Source organism: Arabidopsis thaliana, chromosome 2, assembly GCF_000001735.4.
Source record: "Arabidopsis thaliana chromosome 2, partial sequence".
Taxonomy (NCBI): domain Eukaryota; kingdom Viridiplantae; phylum Streptophyta; class Magnoliopsida; order Brassicales; family Brassicaceae; genus Arabidopsis; species Arabidopsis thaliana.
In genome coordinates this window covers 17889570-17905543 of record NC_003071.7, presented here as the reverse complement: position 1 = coordinate 17905543, position 15974 = coordinate 17889570, and the positions used below count along the sequence as shown (strand labels likewise).

At 35.6% G+C, this 15974-nt stretch overlaps 4 protein-coding genes across 5 annotated transcripts, besides 1 other annotated feature; 1 reads left to right on the top strand and 3 right to left on the bottom strand.

Moving 5' to 3' along the window:
- Positions 1-1100: 1100 nt before the first annotated feature.
- Positions 1101-3174, bottom strand: ATPMEPCRD (Plant invertase/pectin methylesterase inhibitor superfamily). Its single transcript, NM_129866.5, has 2 exons — positions 2151-3174; positions 1101-2040 (listed from the first exon to the last, which is right to left on the bottom strand). The coding sequence occupies exons 1-2, from the start codon at positions 3034-3036 to the stop codon at positions 1370-1372; spliced, it is 1557 nt and encodes a 518-aa protein (NP_181833.1). The 5' UTR covers positions 3037-3174; the 3' UTR covers positions 1101-1369.
- A 2813-nt stretch (positions 3175-5987) lies between these two features.
- On the top strand, positions 5988-9661 carry NPG1 (tetratricopeptide repeat (TPR)-containing protein). 2 transcript variants are annotated; one of them, NM_180051.3, is made up of 6 exons: positions 5988-6391; positions 6941-7193; positions 7277-7529; positions 7629-8839; positions 8930-9077; positions 9167-9661. In NM_180051.3, exons 2-6 carry the CDS (start codon positions 7020-7022, stop codon positions 9493-9495), a joined length of 2115 nt encoding a protein of 704 aa, NP_850382.1. In that variant the 5' UTR covers positions 5988-6391; positions 6941-7019; the 3' UTR covers positions 9496-9661. The 2 variants fall into 2 exon arrangements, with proteins under 2 accessions (NP_850382.1, NP_001324372.1); NM_001337010.1 differs by lacking the exon at positions 5988-6391 and having other exon boundaries at positions 6837-7193.
- AT2G43030 (Ribosomal protein L3 family protein) lies at positions 9662-10748 on the bottom strand. Its single transcript, NM_129864.3, has one exon. It carries the CDS (start codon positions 10644-10646, stop codon positions 9831-9833), a length of 816 nt encoding a protein of 271 aa, NP_181831.1. The 5' UTR covers positions 10647-10748; the 3' UTR covers positions 9662-9830.
- Positions 10749-10908: 160 nt separating this feature from the next.
- Positions 10909-14041, bottom strand: PAO2 (polyamine oxidase 2). Its single transcript, NM_129863.3, has 9 exons — positions 13560-14041; positions 13072-13187; positions 12898-12986; positions 12688-12801; positions 12509-12596; positions 12309-12394; positions 12111-12213; positions 11923-12020; positions 10909-11842 (listed from the first exon to the last, which is right to left on the bottom strand). Exons 1-9 carry the CDS (start codon positions 13597-13599, stop codon positions 11104-11106), a joined length of 1473 nt encoding a protein of 490 aa, NP_181830.1. The 5' UTR covers positions 13600-14041; the 3' UTR covers positions 10909-11103.
- Positions 13610-13777: a sequence feature (AT2G43020.uORF1).
- Positions 14042-15974: the final 1933 nt, after the last annotated feature.

Here is a 15974-nt window from a genome sequence, read left to right as displayed (position 1 = left end):
GCATGGATGGGCTGAGCCTTTATCCACATACCATAATCCGAACCCAATCGTTCACACGTAGTTTCATTGCAGTCCCAAATTAAACAGAGCAATTGATAAGAATATCAAGTAATTTTAAGCATATAGAGAAATTGTGAAATCTATATATACATTTTTCAGCGATTTTAACAAATAAATTCTCAAGTTGAAATTTATTTACAAGGAATGTCATTACCATCAATTATTATTAATTAATTAATATTCCTAATTTGTAGCATTTCCTTATCTAATATATTTCCATCAATTTTAATTACATAAAAATGAGAAATTTTAGGACATTATTAATATATACTTGATTAAAAGATAAATATTATAGTTAATTAAACATTTAAATTATTCAACGGAAAAATGTTTTATAATATTTATAATATGTGAAATCTATAAAAATTAAATAATCATTTGAAATAAAACTTTTAAATTGATGTGAATTATAAATCTTTTAATAAAAATATTATTCAAACTAAAACTAAAAAAAATAATGTTTAATTTTACAGAACAAGATTAGATGATAAGACGGGTTTAGAATATTTATAATATATGAACTTTAAAAAAATTAAATAACCATTTGAAATAAAAAATTTAAATTTATTTGAATTATATATCTTTTAAATTAAAGTATTATTAAAACAAAAATAACAAAATAATTTTTAATTTCGTTGAACGGGGTTAGATGGTATGACGAGTTTGGGTCGATAGGTAATACGAGACAGTATAGCATGGGTGAATCTATTAGAAATGTTTAATTTCACTGAACGAGATTAGATGATATGACGGCTTTAGATCGATAATAATACGAGACAGTATACCACGGCTGAAATCATATATATATATATATATATATATATTAAAATATCATTATATTAATAAAACAAATATAATTCAAATTTGAATTATTTAGTTATAATCTAAATTTTAACTTAATAAACTATTTGTTATTCTTTCTATATTTTTAAACAGTAAAAATTAAACATAGTAATTGTATACTAAATAATATATATATATATATATATATAAAAGAGTTGTACATTTAAAAAATATAAAAAATAAATTATATTTATTTAATCTACTAAACAAATTAATTTTTATTTTTTTAAAAAGGTATAGCCCCGCTATATATCACGGGTTAAAATCTAGTAAAACATACAAACCATTCTTACAACAAATTCAGATTTTATTCGAGGACTTACTGTTTTTTTTTTTTCTTTAGTTACACCCAAATATACAAATAATAAAAAAAGAAAAGAGATTATACCACACCATTACTTACTTTAATCACAACATAAATAACTATATAAGAATTTATTTATCAAAGGAGCTTTAATTACAAAGCTCAATTCACAAGTCCTGGGTCGAAACTAACGCCCGTTGACGGCAACCATATATTCCCGTCAATAAAACTCGCCACAGTGAATTTTTCCGCTTCCGTCACCGTCAAAGACGGATGACACCCACTCCATTTAACCCGACCCGAAACCGATGATCCAGGACCCGAATTCCCATATTCTCCGTAAAACAGAGATTTGAGACCGAAACCACCCGACCAAGGAGACCAACCCGACGGATGAATCGACCCGCCGATAAATGATTGCATCACCACCGTCCTCGAATACTCCTTCCACGGCCGACCAAGATAAGTCATCGATTCCGCCGTGATCCTGCAGTTTTGAATCGCGATTCCGGTGTTTTGACCCGGATTGCTCCGTCCTTGCGCCGTCACGAAGTTTCTCTGACCCGGTAAAGGTTTCCGTGCGGCGATGTTGCAGGATTGAAATACGACGGCGGAGTTTCCGAATATGAAATCGACGGTGCCGGTGATATCCGTCTCTCTATAGAATTGTCGTTTGGAGTGTGTGTAGAGTGAATCTTGGTATCCTTCCACTGAGCATCGATGCACGACGGATTTATCTGCTCCGACACGGAGCGCCACCGCTTGCTCCGATTTGGGTCCGGCGTTGTTCACGAATGTCATGTCCCGCGCTATGAACCCTTCCCCCATAGCGGCTTTTCAAATTCAGTAAATCAATAACCGGATCAAACCAAAACTCTAAAATATAATTAACCGGAAAATAACGGAACCGAACCAAACCGAAAATTGATTTATAGAATCTTACCGACGGTTGCAGTTTTGTAAGTAGTCCAGCCGCCTCTGTTACTTCTGCTACCTACAATGACTGTTTTACCCTTCCCGTCACCAACTAACATAACGTTCTTCTGCTTCGTCGGAATGTTGATGTTCTCATGATATGTCCCGGCTTTTAGGTATATTTTGGTCCTGCCCCCACTACTCGCTAATGACGTAGACAACAAGGCTTCTCCTATGGTTTTGTGTGTCCCACTTCCGTCAGGAGCCACCACCGCATCAACATTCAGCTCCTCCACCGGAGCTTCTAGAAGCCTCCGTTGCTCCGACGAAGGAACGAACGTCGGAAAATACTCTTGTTTCGATAAGAGTTTCCGGTGTTTTGACTTGACGGATACGAACAAGTCAAGCGAGCTAGTCAACAAACCGGTTAGGTTTCTTGCGACGAAATCCATCGCAAGTCCGTGTTTGTATGACTCGGATTTTTCTTGAAGGCTCTGCTCACAAGTGTCTTGGTTCGTGAGTGCTGCGCTTAGCCATGTATGGACATCTTCTTCATCATTATCCGCATGGATGCGAGATAACATGTCAAGTGTGTCGTCGAGCAGCTCGAGGCAGTCGTGGATGGGATCGAACGTGTGGGTTTGTACGGTTCGATGAGAAAGAGTGAGGTTGAAAGCAAGAGAACGAGCCAAGAGAGCATGGTTCATACTCTCTTGGACCGTTGCAAGAAACCCTTGTTTGGTTTTTGATGATGGTGAGCTTCGATGTCTCGAGAATCTTGAGAAGTGGGAGTTGGAATTGGAACTGATACTGACAGCTGAATTAGTTTGAATTAGGTACAAAAAGTTTACGATCACCAAAAACATTAGTGTGTTTGGAATCTTGTGATTTGATATTGATGATGATGAAGCCATTATAGTTATGAAACTTAATGATTAGCGAGTTGTTGTAGTAGCAGCAGCTTAAGGATACATGTATATATAGTTACATTTTTATGTTCGTTACTATTTTTGATTTGTGTCGATGTTAATTAATTTCTTACTAAGAAACGACTCTTAAGTTTCGAGCAAAATCACATACCGTAAATACTTGTACTTTATTTCGGAAATATGATGCATCCATATCAATCTTTATCGTATAATAAGCAGTGCCTAATCTAATCTCTTCCATCCTGAAAATTAATGACTTTGTAAGATAGGTGATATATGATATATCAGAATATTAATTTGATGTGTTACCAAGCTTGAAGCATTAGTAAGTAAGTAGGACACATTTTTTTTGGATTTGTTTATTTATTTCTAGTTAACAGGTAAGAGATATAGGAAGTGACAAGTACTATCTTTTATTTGAAAAAATATATTCTCTTTGATGCAATGAAACTAAACATTTCACAACTCTATTTTGTGGTCAATTTATATGGATTACATGTTCCACACAATGTATGTAAGTTAGTTCACTAAACGTAAACCTTAAGGGTGAAGCAATGCAAAGAAGGCTTTAAATTGCCAGACTGTGCGTAACATTTACAATCATTTGCTGCTTTTTAATCATAGAGCTACGTATATATATTGTATGTACTTTATTTTTGCGAATATACGTATATTAGTATATTTAATGTATGTATGATATAGTCAATCTGTATTCATGCAAAGTGAAGTTCATTTATTTATTGACCAACAAAAAGTGAAACATTTTAAAGCAAACCGCGTATAAGTTCATAACTTTTTCTAAACAAATTCTTGGAACTTAACAAACAAAAAAAACTTTTCCCAAACAATTTAACCATAGTATAAAGTACGAAGTTACGTATTAACAATTTAATAAGTACTAGTAAATTTGTTTTCGTATTAAATTTATTTACCATAAAAATAAAATCACACGTACGTCTCCAGCTCCCAGCCTTTAAAATGGAAAAAAAAACTCACAACGCAATGATACTTTTATACTTAAAATGCGACTTATATACTTAAAATGTATCGAGGTGAACAAGCTAGCAAAATGTATCGAGGAGACAAACAAAATGTATGTAAATGCGACTTATCTACTTAAAATGTATCGAGGATCGGAGAACAAGTTAGCAAAAAACAAAAGATGAATGGCAACAAAAGAAAATAACCAAAACTTTTTTTTACAAAATATGTACCTGCTTAATTTAACGTTACATTATTTCTTGGAAAATATGTTTCATCGTTAATTATTATGGAAAATTAATTATAAAAAAAGTTGCGTGATTTTGATTTGTGCATGGATAATGATACCGCCAAACTTAAAACGGACAAACAAAATGGGATCCATCTTGTTTGTTTGTAGTTTGTACTGCTCAAAGAAAATTCAACGACGCGACGTCACTACTCCTCACCCACTTGGCAGCCTCGGGGTCAAAGAAAAACATTTGTGTATTCTGTTCCTTTAAAAGTTAAAACACTGTTATTGCTAGAATCTCCAAATTAATACTTATGCTGTTATGCAGTATGAGTCGAGTGTCTGACTTGTATGAGTTAGGGCCTAGTATGAATAAATAAACATTATTAATATTAAGATAGTTGTTTTCGATAATTGTTTGATAAGGATGCCACTAAACTCATACCTCTTAGCTTATACGAATTGACTTAATTAGACATTAATACATTATATCTATATATTATCTAGATTTATAATTGCTAAGCCAATAGGTCAAGGTCTTGTCTAATAAATGCATGCACAACTAATTCAGTCAATAATGTACCTGTATAATACTACAAATAATTCAAGCTAATTGATCTATATTGAAGAACAAATAAGTAATCTATTTCGGATTTAGTCTTATCATGTGTCTAAATAAACACATAACTCTTAAGTCTTAATGATTTATTTTTGATAGATATCAATTATAATTATACAATTACAAATGATTTGATGATTGACTATACGTAAGAACTAACTTTGATAATTTTGAATTGGGACAAATCATTGAAGGCCTTACGTTTAAGCTTTAGATGTTTCCCAACGCCAAAGGAGAATGAAAAGGACAGACCATCAGTGATTTGAGTACTCAATCAACATATTTATTATGTACTTTGAGTTAATTAATTTTCTATTAATAACAAAAATCAAGCTTGCACATTTCAATGTGATAAGTATATGAATAATAATCCAAGCTAATTTTTAAGAAAAGAGGAATATTGAAAGCTTGCAAATTATTCGAATGCTAGAGGTCCTTACCTTGCATGCACCTTTTGTAACAATTACCTATGGGTGTGGGGAAATCTAGCTAGCTACATATTTTCAATTATTTTTCCCTATTAAATTGAGATTATTGTTATAAAAGAAAATGCCCAAACTTAATTTTCGGGGTTTAAAATTTTGTTTAAAAATAAATAAAATATAAGAAAAGAAAGAAAAGTATAATTTGGGTTAAGGGGTTTGAATATGATTGATTTGAATCGTCGTCGAAATGTATACGTCACCTAACGCTTTTGTTGCTATACTAGTATCATTAAGTGGAAATTTTAAAGTCATTAAAACTCTTCTCATTTTTGTATTTCTAAAAGAGTCTTAAGGGGTTTGAATATGATTTAAATTATCTTACAAGTGTAAATGCCATCTAACGCTTTTGTTGTTATACTAGTATTATTTAGTAATAAGATGCTAAAGTCACTCAAACTCCAGAATCAATAATACTCCAAGCTATACATATTAGAATTTTAAAATAGTATGAACACTTTCGATAATAAAAATACCAAACTTATTTGGGACACTAAATAAGTTTGGGCCGAAAATATTTAAAAGCCCAATTTAAACTAAAATTCATTTAGGCTCTTCTCTTCTACTACCTTCTTCTATCGAGCCACACCGAATGAAATTAGTGAAACTGCTATTGGCTTGTGAATTGTGTGTGATGGCGTTAAAGCCTCTTTTAGTTCGTAACCGATGAAATGACAGTAATAGCCTTGAGAAACACTGAAAATTACAGAAAGAGAGTTTGAACTTTGAAGACAAAACAGGTGTTTCTATTTCTCTCCCCGTTCACGTTCTGCAACATCGGAAGCACGTACGGCTCCTAAGACTCCGTTTTGCTTCTTTTTTTTTAAAACACATTCTTATTATAAATATAAAAAAAACAAAGAGAGATCAAAAACAAAAAGTTTCCTCTCTTTTTCTAATTTTTTAAAGTTTCTTTCATCTTCTTCAGATCCGAATTGTCGCCGCGAAATTCGTCAGTGCAGCTTCTTCTTCTTCGCGTACTTTATTCGATCGGCTGTCTGAAGAACATGAAGCCGATGATCGTAGGTACGTTAGATTCATTTTTCCGAAATTGGCTTTTTGATTTTTCTGATCGAAACGATGCGAGGTTCAATTTCATCATTGTTTTGAAATCTATGACTTACAAAAGTAATGGCGTTGACAGATTTGTTCTTAATAAGGACCCACATTTTTGCTGAATTTTGGAACAAACATTGTTCTTCTTTGATTTCAAAACAAGAATTAGAAAATTCATTTATCATGTAATCTATTTAGCTGATGTGACGATGAACAGATCAAAGGAATGTAGTCTCGAATTGTTTAAGGTTATAATGATTCCTCTAAGTGAAAAAAAAAAAAAAAGCAGAAAAAAAAGTTAGAAAGATGACAAAGTTGAAGATTTCTTTTTGTCTTTGAAGCTTCTATTTTTTTGGTGGGTCCTTTTTAAGACAATGATTTCAATTCTTGGATTTTGTCTGAAGAAAAATGTTGCTGTTCTTCTCTTTACAATGTTTTTGATTGTGAGCTTGCGTTGACTTAAATCATGTCATATATTTTGGTTTCTCACGGTTTTATTTATTGTGCCAAGTGATGCAGTTGCTGCTAGTTACGGTGGATTGATGTTTGGATGGACGCAGAAATTTTGATGTGGGTTTAGTCTAAAAGGTGAAGAACAATGCTCGGGAATCAATCCGCGGATTTTAGTGAGAAGGGGGAAGATGAGATCGTCAGACAGCTTTGTGCTAATGGGATTTGCATGAAAACAACTGAAGTTGAAGCAAAGCTTGATGAAGGAAATATTCAAGAAGCTGAATCTTCTTTGAGAGAAGGATTATCTCTCAATTTCGAGGTTTGTTTTTGTGGTTTTCCAAACTCCATTAAACCAACTTTTATAAGTAAATGATTAGATTTTATTTGTTTTTGTGGTTACAGGAAGCAAGAGCACTTCTTGGAAGATTGGAATACCAAAGAGGGAATTTAGAAGGCGCACTTCGTGTCTTTGAAGGTATCGACCTTCAAGCAGCTATCCAGCGGTTACAGGTTTCCGTGCCTCTTGAGAAACCGGCTACTAAGAAAAACCGTCCCCGTGAACCGCAGCAATCAGTTTCTCAGCATGCTGCTAACTTGGTCCTTGAAGCTATCTACTTGAAAGCCAAATCCCTTCAAAAGCTTGGGAGAATAACTGGTATCATTCCCTTTCACCTTTGAAAATGTGAATCTGAGGCATTGATCTTGGTACAGTCTTTAAATCTAAATCTTCCCTTGCTGGGTTTTGGTCTTGTAGAGGCTGCTCATGAATGCAAGAGTGTTCTTGATTCTGTTGAGAAGATATTTCAGCAAGGGATACCAGATGCTCAAGTGGATAACAAACTTCAAGAAACCGTTAGCCACGCCGTTGAACTACTTCCTGCGCTATGGAAAGAATCTGGTGATTATCAAGAAGCCATATCTGCTTATAGACGCGCGCTTTTAAGCCAATGGAATCTTGATAATGATTGTTGTGCAAGGATTCAAAAAGATTTTGCAGTCTTTCTTTTACATTCTGGAGTCGAAGCGAGTCCACCGAGTTTAGGTTCTCAGATAGAGGGATCGTACATACCTAGAAACAACATAGAAGAAGCCATTCTTCTTCTAATGATTCTTTTAAAGAAGTTTAACCTCGGGAAAGCGAAATGGGATCCGTCTGTGTTTGAGCACCTTACCTTTGCGTTATCTTTATGTAGTCAGACCGCGGTTCTCGCCAAGCAGCTTGAAGAAGTAATGCCTGGTGTGTTTAGCCGTATTGAGCGTTGGAACACTTTGGCTCTTTCTTATAGTGCAGCAGGTCAAAACAGTGCTGCAGTTAACCTTCTTAGAAAGTCTCTGCATAAACACGAACAACCCGATGATCTTGTGGCGCTTTTGTTAGCTGCTAAGCTTTGCAGTGAAGAGCCTTCTTTAGCTGCTGAAGGTACGGGTTATGCGCAGAGAGCGATAAACAATGCTCAAGGTATGGATGAGCATTTGAAAGGCGTTGGTTTGAGGATGTTAGGACTTTGTTTAGGGAAACAAGCGAAGGTTCCGACATCGGATTTTGAAAGATCTCGGCTGCAATCAGAATCATTGAAAGCATTAGATGGAGCTATAGCTTTTGAGCACAATAATCCTGATTTGATCTTTGAGTTAGGTGTTCAATACGCTGAGCAACGGAACTTAAAAGCTGCTTCCCGTTACGCCAAAGAGTTCATCGATGCAACGGGAGGGTCAGTGTTAAAAGGATGGAGATTTCTCGCGCTTGTTTTGTCAGCTCAACAACGGTTTTCAGAAGCAGAAGTTGTGACTGATGCTGCTTTAGATGAAACTGCAAAGTGGGATCAGGGACCTCTCTTGAGACTCAAAGCAAAGCTGAAAATCTCTCAGTCAAATCCAACAGAAGCCGTTGAGACTTATCGTTACCTTCTTGCATTGGTTCAAGCGCAAAGGAAATCTTTCGGACCTCTCAGAACTCTTTCTCAGGTTTCAAAATCTCTTTTGTTCTCTAATCTATTGAGATCATCAATCAAAACCTTTTTTTTTTTTTATTGAAGAACTTGTACAATAACACAGATGGAGGAAGACAAAGTGAATGAGTTTGAAGTGTGGCATGGCTTGGCTTATCTTTACTCAAGCCTTTCGCATTGGAACGACGTAGAAGTCTGTCTGAAAAAAGCCGGAGAGCTGAAACAATACTCTGCTTCAATGTTGCATACAGAAGGCAAGAACAAGAAGCCATTTAACTAATCTCTTAGAATCATCCATTACTTGATTTACTCAAATTTGGTTTGAATCTTTGGGAATGATCAGGTCGAATGTGGGAAGGACGAAAGGAGTTCAAACCCGCGCTAGCAGCTTTCTTGGACGGTTTATTACTAGACGGATCATCGGTTCCTTGCAAAGTAGCGGTTGGAGCGTTATTGTCCGAAAGAGGGAAAGATCATCAGCCAACTCTCCCCGTGGCTAGAAGTTTGCTCTCTGATGCATTGAGGATCGATCCAACAAACCGAAAAGCTTGGTATTACTTAGGAATGGTTCATAAATCTGATGGACGTATAGCTGATGCTACTGATTGCTTCCAAGCTGCTTCTATGCTTGAAGAGTCTGATCCTATTGAAAGCTTCTCAACCATTCTTTAAAAATCCATCATAAAGATTTATATTCATATGTTCATTTTTTGTCTGTCATCTCATGTACAATTTTAAACCTTCTTAATTTCTTCAAACTAAATATATATTACATTGTTCGTTAGTTCTTTATGTTTAGAACTTTAGATGCTGAATTTTGGATACGCTTTCGAGTTTTGTAATCGCAGTTGAATCACAATTCAAGAACATTAGCATAGAAATACTTCCGACTTATACAAAAACTCCAATTCTAAGAAAGAAACTGTGATTTAGCAATTCGATACAAATTTTCAAGGAATGGATAAACACAAGTCAACATTACAAAACAAAACAGAGTCTCTTCTCTACTAGTTCTTGGGAATGTTAACTCCGACGATTTTAGCGGGAGTAATACGAAGAAGATTCCCAGGCTTACCAGGCAAAGCACCTTTGATCATGACAACATTAAGCTCCTTATCAACTTTAACAATCTTAAGCTTCCTAATCTTTGTCCTCGTCCCTCCCATTCTTCCAGGCATCTTCTTCCCTTTATAAACTCTTCCCGGAGTAGTACCAGCACCAATCGAACCCAAAGCTCGATGACTCTTGGAACCATGAGTCATCTGACCTCTCTTGAAATGATGCCTTTTGATTCCTCCTTGAAACCCTTTACCAATTGTGGTTCCAGCTACATCAACGAGATCACCTTCTTTGAATATCTCATCGAACACAAGCTTCTGGTTCGGTTCGAATCCTTCGATGTTTGTTAATCTGAACTCTTGGAGATGTCTCATTGGGATTGTACCGGCTTTTTGGAGATGACCGGTTTCCGGTTTAGTTAGCTTTTTGTCGCGTACACGACGGTAACCGATTTGAACCGCGTCGTAACCGTCTGTGGCTAGGGTTTTGATTTGGGTTACGATGTTACCTTCGCGGAATCCGACGACTGTTACTGGAACTACTGTGCCGTCTTCTTCGAAGAAACTCATCATCCCGAGTTTTGACCCCATTACTCCGATTCCAGCTTCCATGGATGATGAAACCACGAATCTGGTTTTTGGTGATGATTTGATGAGAAGTGAAGAGGATTTCGCCGGGAGGAAAGTGGGAGTGAAGAGTGAAGAGGATAAGGTTGTTTTGTTGAGCAGAGATGGGAAAGAAACAACCGCCATAGCTATCGCCATTGTCGGAGATTCACAGAGGAGAAGAAACTCTGAGAGAGGATAAAGCTCTGTGCCACACTCTTATCTTCTTCTCCAGTTATGAAATTTATTATTATACCGCTGAAGATACTCATATTTACAAAACACGGTGGTTTACCTTTTGCAACATCGGTCCTTTAAATCTGATTTTATTCATTTTGTATTTTTTCTTCTTATTGTATTCAATTTAACCTCTTTCAAGATTGGTGTTTATATTAGTTAGCACAAGTGAGAAAAGAAAATAGTACTTGAATTCTTAAAGATGATTATCATATATAAATAATATCACAAGGATATAATGTTCCAATTTATTGAATTAAAAACACTGAGAAAATAAGACTGGGAATGTTTTAAACGATCCGACACGAGAATAATTTTAGTTTCATATTAAGACAATCATCACTTGAGGTTCCTTCTAGTAAACGATAACTGATGGAGTTTAGAGACGAGATATAAGAAGAGGTACAGAGGCAGGTCCTTCCTCGCCCATCACAGGCTGGAACAGATCCAACTCACCATACCGCTCCAGAACTCGCATCCTACAATCTTCAGCTGCCATCAATCCAGTTGAATAAGCGCCGTGAACCGAGCCCGGGAAGCTCGAGCTCGTCGCTTCACCGGCAAAGAATAAGTTATCCACTGGAACCCTAAGCCTCTCGTAGAGATCATGAGGTTTGCCCACGATATCATAGCTATAAGATCCCATTGAATTCACATCAGATCCCCACCTCGACACGAGATACTGTACCGGAGGCAATGCATCGGGAAGAATTCTCTGGAGTTGCAAGACGGCGAAATTTGCAGCTGCTTCATCAGACATTTTCTCAATGTCTTTGGCAAGCTGACCAGCCGGCATGTAAACCAGAACCGGATGACCCGTGGCCTTGTGCAGGTTCAAAAAATAACTGCAACCGTAGGAGGTTTCAGCTACCACTCCTAGAAACTCTACTTTCGGCCAAAAGACTTTCTCAAAATGTAGTATGATCTTGTTCTCAATACCTACTCCTAGGTCGTTGATTGCTTCTTGTTTCCACTCAGGTAGCTTAGGTTCGAACTTTATGGTTCCCGATTTTAAAACTCCAAGAGGGACAGCAATGACTGCAGCATCCGCAACAAAAGTTTGCCCGTTTTCTGTCGTTACCTTCACTCCATTGTACCGCCTGACAATCTTAGTAACCCTGAGAGAAGGAGAAACACGAGGTTATGACTGTGAAACACTAAACGAATGCCATAACTCTTGAAAAACGCAAAAGCTTACCTGTGGCCTACTCGGATATCAAGACCTTTCGCCAGAGTATTGATGACAGGACGATACCCTCTAACCATAAGACCGTGTCCACCAGGCAACAATTCCTCCTGCACATTTCTCGGAGTGTTAAACCAAAAATTCAAGAAGCAGTCTATACAAAAAAAACTCTTAACTACGAGAGAAAGAATGTAACTAACCTGGTCCCAACACTTTGCAGAGATGGTTTCAGCATCTGCGGCAAACCATCCTTCCATGCGGCATACATACCATTGAAGTACGTTGTGTGCAAGCCCCTCTAACCTGGATGTGAAAATTCAAAATTCAACCATGAAACCAAGCTTGCAAAAGTGCATTGCCTAAAGAAATTGAGAAAATGAGACATTATGTATACAAACCTCAGCTCGGGTTTCCTAGAAAAGACAATTGAGAAAGCCTGAGAAATTGAAATGTCAGCATCCTGCTCATCCCTGACTTTATTGATCTGTGTTTGCAATAGACGAATCTAGTTAGCATGAGCATCAATCAAAGACTTGCAACATCAAGAAATACGAGAATAGGAATAAAGAAGAAATCTAAATGAATGTGAAGGACATACCTCTTCCAAAATACGCTCAAACGTTACGCCAATCTGAGTTACCAATTCTTGAGGAACTTGGTTGCCATCCATATCAAACAGAGCATAGCTACAGAAACAAAAGAATTGCACTGTGAGTTTTAAGGTGTCAAACAAGAATAAAAAGATGGAGGTAACAAAATCGAAATATTCAAGCAAACCTCTCGAGATCATGATCATACAGGACGGAATTGTCACCGCTAGTACGATACAAGGGCAGTCCAAGTCTTCCAATAACTGGTGCGAGAGGATTCTCCTTGCATACTCCATGCAGCCTGTGACATAACGATGTTGCTGTGTTAGCCTAAAGTTAACCAAAAACCAAAACCAAAACATCATCTAATGACAGGATGAAAGAGCCGTGAGATTACCATGATGCACCAAGATCAACAGGAAAACCAAATGAGTAATCAGTGTGAACTCGTCCACCAATTCTGTCACGGGACTCCAGTACCATAACCTAAACACCAAGAACCACACCGTGAGAAAGAGATATCAAAATCAGCTATCAGGATATATTGTATAAAACATGAAACATCACAAACCTGAAAGGAAGCATCCTGAAGAGTGCGAGCAGCTGAAATCCCACCGAAACCACCTCCGATCACAATCACGGAGGGCGACCTTGTCTTCATCCTCTCACCAGCTGAAAAGCAATTAGCTATATGAAAACAAAGCACACGAATTAACGACCGTCCAAAGTCCAATAAAGTATCAATTCTTCTAACAAAGAAACAATAGTGATTATCAGAATTAAACAACCCCACAAAAACAAAACTTGTGGCAATCAGCAGATACATCCAAACAAGTAAACGCCACGAAGGAATCAAATCACCGACAGAGAATTCAGCACGAGGGATAAAATTGAGGACCCATTAAAAAAAAAATCAAATTTTGTTTGATAAACCAAATTACCCAGATTATAATCTAGAGTAAGAACCCTAGATCCTTCCTATACATCAACGATAACAATCCGTAAGCGATTTCACAAAAAAGTAACAGACTTTTCGATGGAGGTTGAAGAAAACAGTACCTCTACGCATTTGACGATCAGAGTTTTTCCTGGACTCCATGATTTTTTTTTCAATTGATCAAACGATTACTCTCGAGATTATTGGAATTACGATTACTATTATTATTATTATTATTACTATTAAGCTGGGGAGAGAAATGAAGAATAAAGATGAGAAGACAAGTCGTGAAGTGGCTCGAAATCGAAGATGAAAAAATCAGGCTTCCAAACAAATTCATGCGATTTTCTTCAGGATTTTTAAACCCCCTCTCTGTTTTTGGTTTTTGTTCACCCTGTTTACTCAGCCGGACAGTATCAACGCAGATCTACGACGATCGGCGATATCTGATTCGTAATTCAAGCGAGCAATGGGGGCCAAAGGATCAAAATTCCCAGAAAAGCCAGAAACGAGGAAGAAGAGCTAGAGAGAGAGAGAGAAAGATGAAAACAGAGAGACTTCTAGAGAGAGAAAACAAAAAAAGGTCGGATTTTTTAGGCTTTGGGTCGGTAAAGTAGGTTAGGTTGTAATTTATAATAACGCATATGCTCCCTAATTATCAATATAATTATTAATTTTCTTATTGGATATAGATCTTTTATTGTAGTTTTTTTAGTAATTTTTATTTATTAAATACCTTAAGATTAATTATTTAATTATTTTAATATTAAAAGAGTTAAATTCAGTCAAAGATTTAAGATATACAATTAACAATTTCAAGATATGAACAAATTATTGGTAAATAATTTAGAACTAAAATTAGATAAGTAGTTCATTTCTATATTATTTGCTAATTATATAGCTTCTAGTATATGTTAATATTACTTTTTCAAAATTTAAATATTTTCTTTTATCAATAACAAAAATTGTGAATTTAGTTCTCTGTTATCACGTGTTCGTTTCGGTAAGCTTGATAAGTTACGTAACTTATCAAGTGGTCCAGTAGGAGCACGTGTCGTGCATTTATACGTTTTCCATCAAATTAAAATGTCAACACGTCAGCTTTTATGTCTGTATCTGGTAAATAATAAATATTTTGTTTCTTAAGACCTGACGATGTAAATTCTTTTAAAAAAGGTTTCTAGACGATTCTAATGATTTTAATAGGTATGATATTGATAGCTATGATGAGTTTCGTAAGAATTGAAGACGAACTTTTACCATAAAATTCCAACGTTTACTGGATTTTTATCCTTTTTTTAAGAAATTTTTAGTTTAATTCCATGAGCTATGATTTACGAGTAAATTACTCAAATGCAATTTAAAAACTCAAATACTTAAATACAATTATCTGGGCTTGATGGCTGAGTTTAGTTATTGTTAAAGCTAATATTTTTTTGACATTGATAATGATTTTGAATTATTGACATGATGTTATAACTTTCTTAGTAGTTTTTTGTGTGGATAGTAATAAAAATGTTTTTCTAAAGATAAACAAAAAAGTGGTGGTACTATTTGTGTAGCTTTTTTCTGCTGATACTATTTGCGTTTCTTTTCAAGCAAAAAACTACAATTTACAATGGATTTTGATAAGTGTGCGATATATACAAAATTAGATCACATGGAAGATCAGTATTCCTATAATCCTATTTCTCTTCTTTATTTGAGATGGTGACATTGGGTAATACAGTTGTCGAATCATTTGCTATGGGTTACATGACTGGATTCTCAAACCTCACGAAAGTCAAGAGAAATGAATGGAGGATCTCACTACATAGAAACTAGAGGACTTCAAAATCTATCTAGTCCAGATGAGTGACTATATGGTTTTGGTATTAGAAAATCATTATCTATTGTGATACTAGAGGCTAGTGCTGTAAAGACGGTATGACCAAGATTTAAAACATACAGAAGAAATCTCTGGTACTGAAAGAGAATGTGAAACGAACTAAAAGAATCTATGCCAAATGAAGTCCAAGAAAGAGATTTTACTCCGTAGAGATCAGTGAAATATCATTGCTTTTTTCATACAAAAAAAGAAAGAAATATTATTGCTTTTGACTTTAGTTTACGGAAGATCATAAGTTGGCCGGGTCGATCAAGTCGATCAAACACAAAACAAAAGTCACGATTATAAACAATCCACTAAAATCATATCCGTGAACTACTCCTGCTCCAAACCAAATCTTGAATGAAATGGAAGAAACTCATCTTAGCATTTTAATTTAATAGTATATGATTTACATGATTTGAAGACCAGACACCTATTGATGAAGCATATATTATATATTATTTTTATTTTTTTGTATTTCTAGTGATATTTAACACATTTTTTATTTTGCCACTAAAATAATGTTATGTGGATGTTCCACGAAGATTGAAACATGATTGATGATATGGGTGTCTCTGTCTGAATGTATGTATCCAACCTTTGATCGGTTCAACTTTTACTATTGTTAAGTGTTTTCGATCGACTATTTCAAACTTTGGAATAAATT

Excerpts from the sequence above, each read along its gene's own strand:
- AT2G43030 (NM_129864.3), bottom strand. The coding sequence starts at position 10,646 with ATGGCGATAGCTATGGCGGTTGTTTCTTTCCCATCTCTGCTCAACAAA.
- NPG1 (NM_180051.3), top strand. The coding sequence starts at position 7,020 with ATGCTCGGGAATCAATCCGCGGATTTTAGTGAGAAGGGGGAAGATGAG. Across the intron at positions 7,194-7,276 it reads GATTATCTCTCAATTTCGAG|GAAGCAAGAGCACTTCTTGG; the intron begins GTTTGTTTTTGT and ends TTGTGGTTACAG. Across the intron at positions 8,840-8,929 it reads CTCTCAGAACTCTTTCTCAG|ATGGAGGAAGACAAAGTGAA; the intron begins GTTTCAAAATCT and ends ACAATAACACAG.
- ATPMEPCRD (NM_129866.5), bottom strand. The coding sequence starts at position 3,036 with ATGGCTTCATCATCATCAATATCAAATCACAAGATTCCAAACACACTA. Across the intron at positions 2,041-2,150 it reads TTACAAAACTGCAACCGTCG|CCGCTATGGGGGAAGGGTTC; the intron begins GTAAGATTCTAT and ends GAATTTGAAAAG.
- PAO2 (NM_129863.3), bottom strand. The coding sequence starts at position 13,599 with ATGGAGTCCAGGAAAAACTCTGATCGTCAAATGCGTAGAG. Across the intron at positions 12,802-12,897 it reads GTTGATCTTGGTGCATCATG|GCTGCATGGAGTATGCAAGG; the intron begins GTAATCTCACGG and ends GTTATGTCACAG. Across the intron at positions 12,597-12,687 it reads TATGATCATGATCTCGAGAG|CTATGCTCTGTTTGATATGG; the intron begins GTTTGCTTGAAT and ends TTGTTTCTGTAG.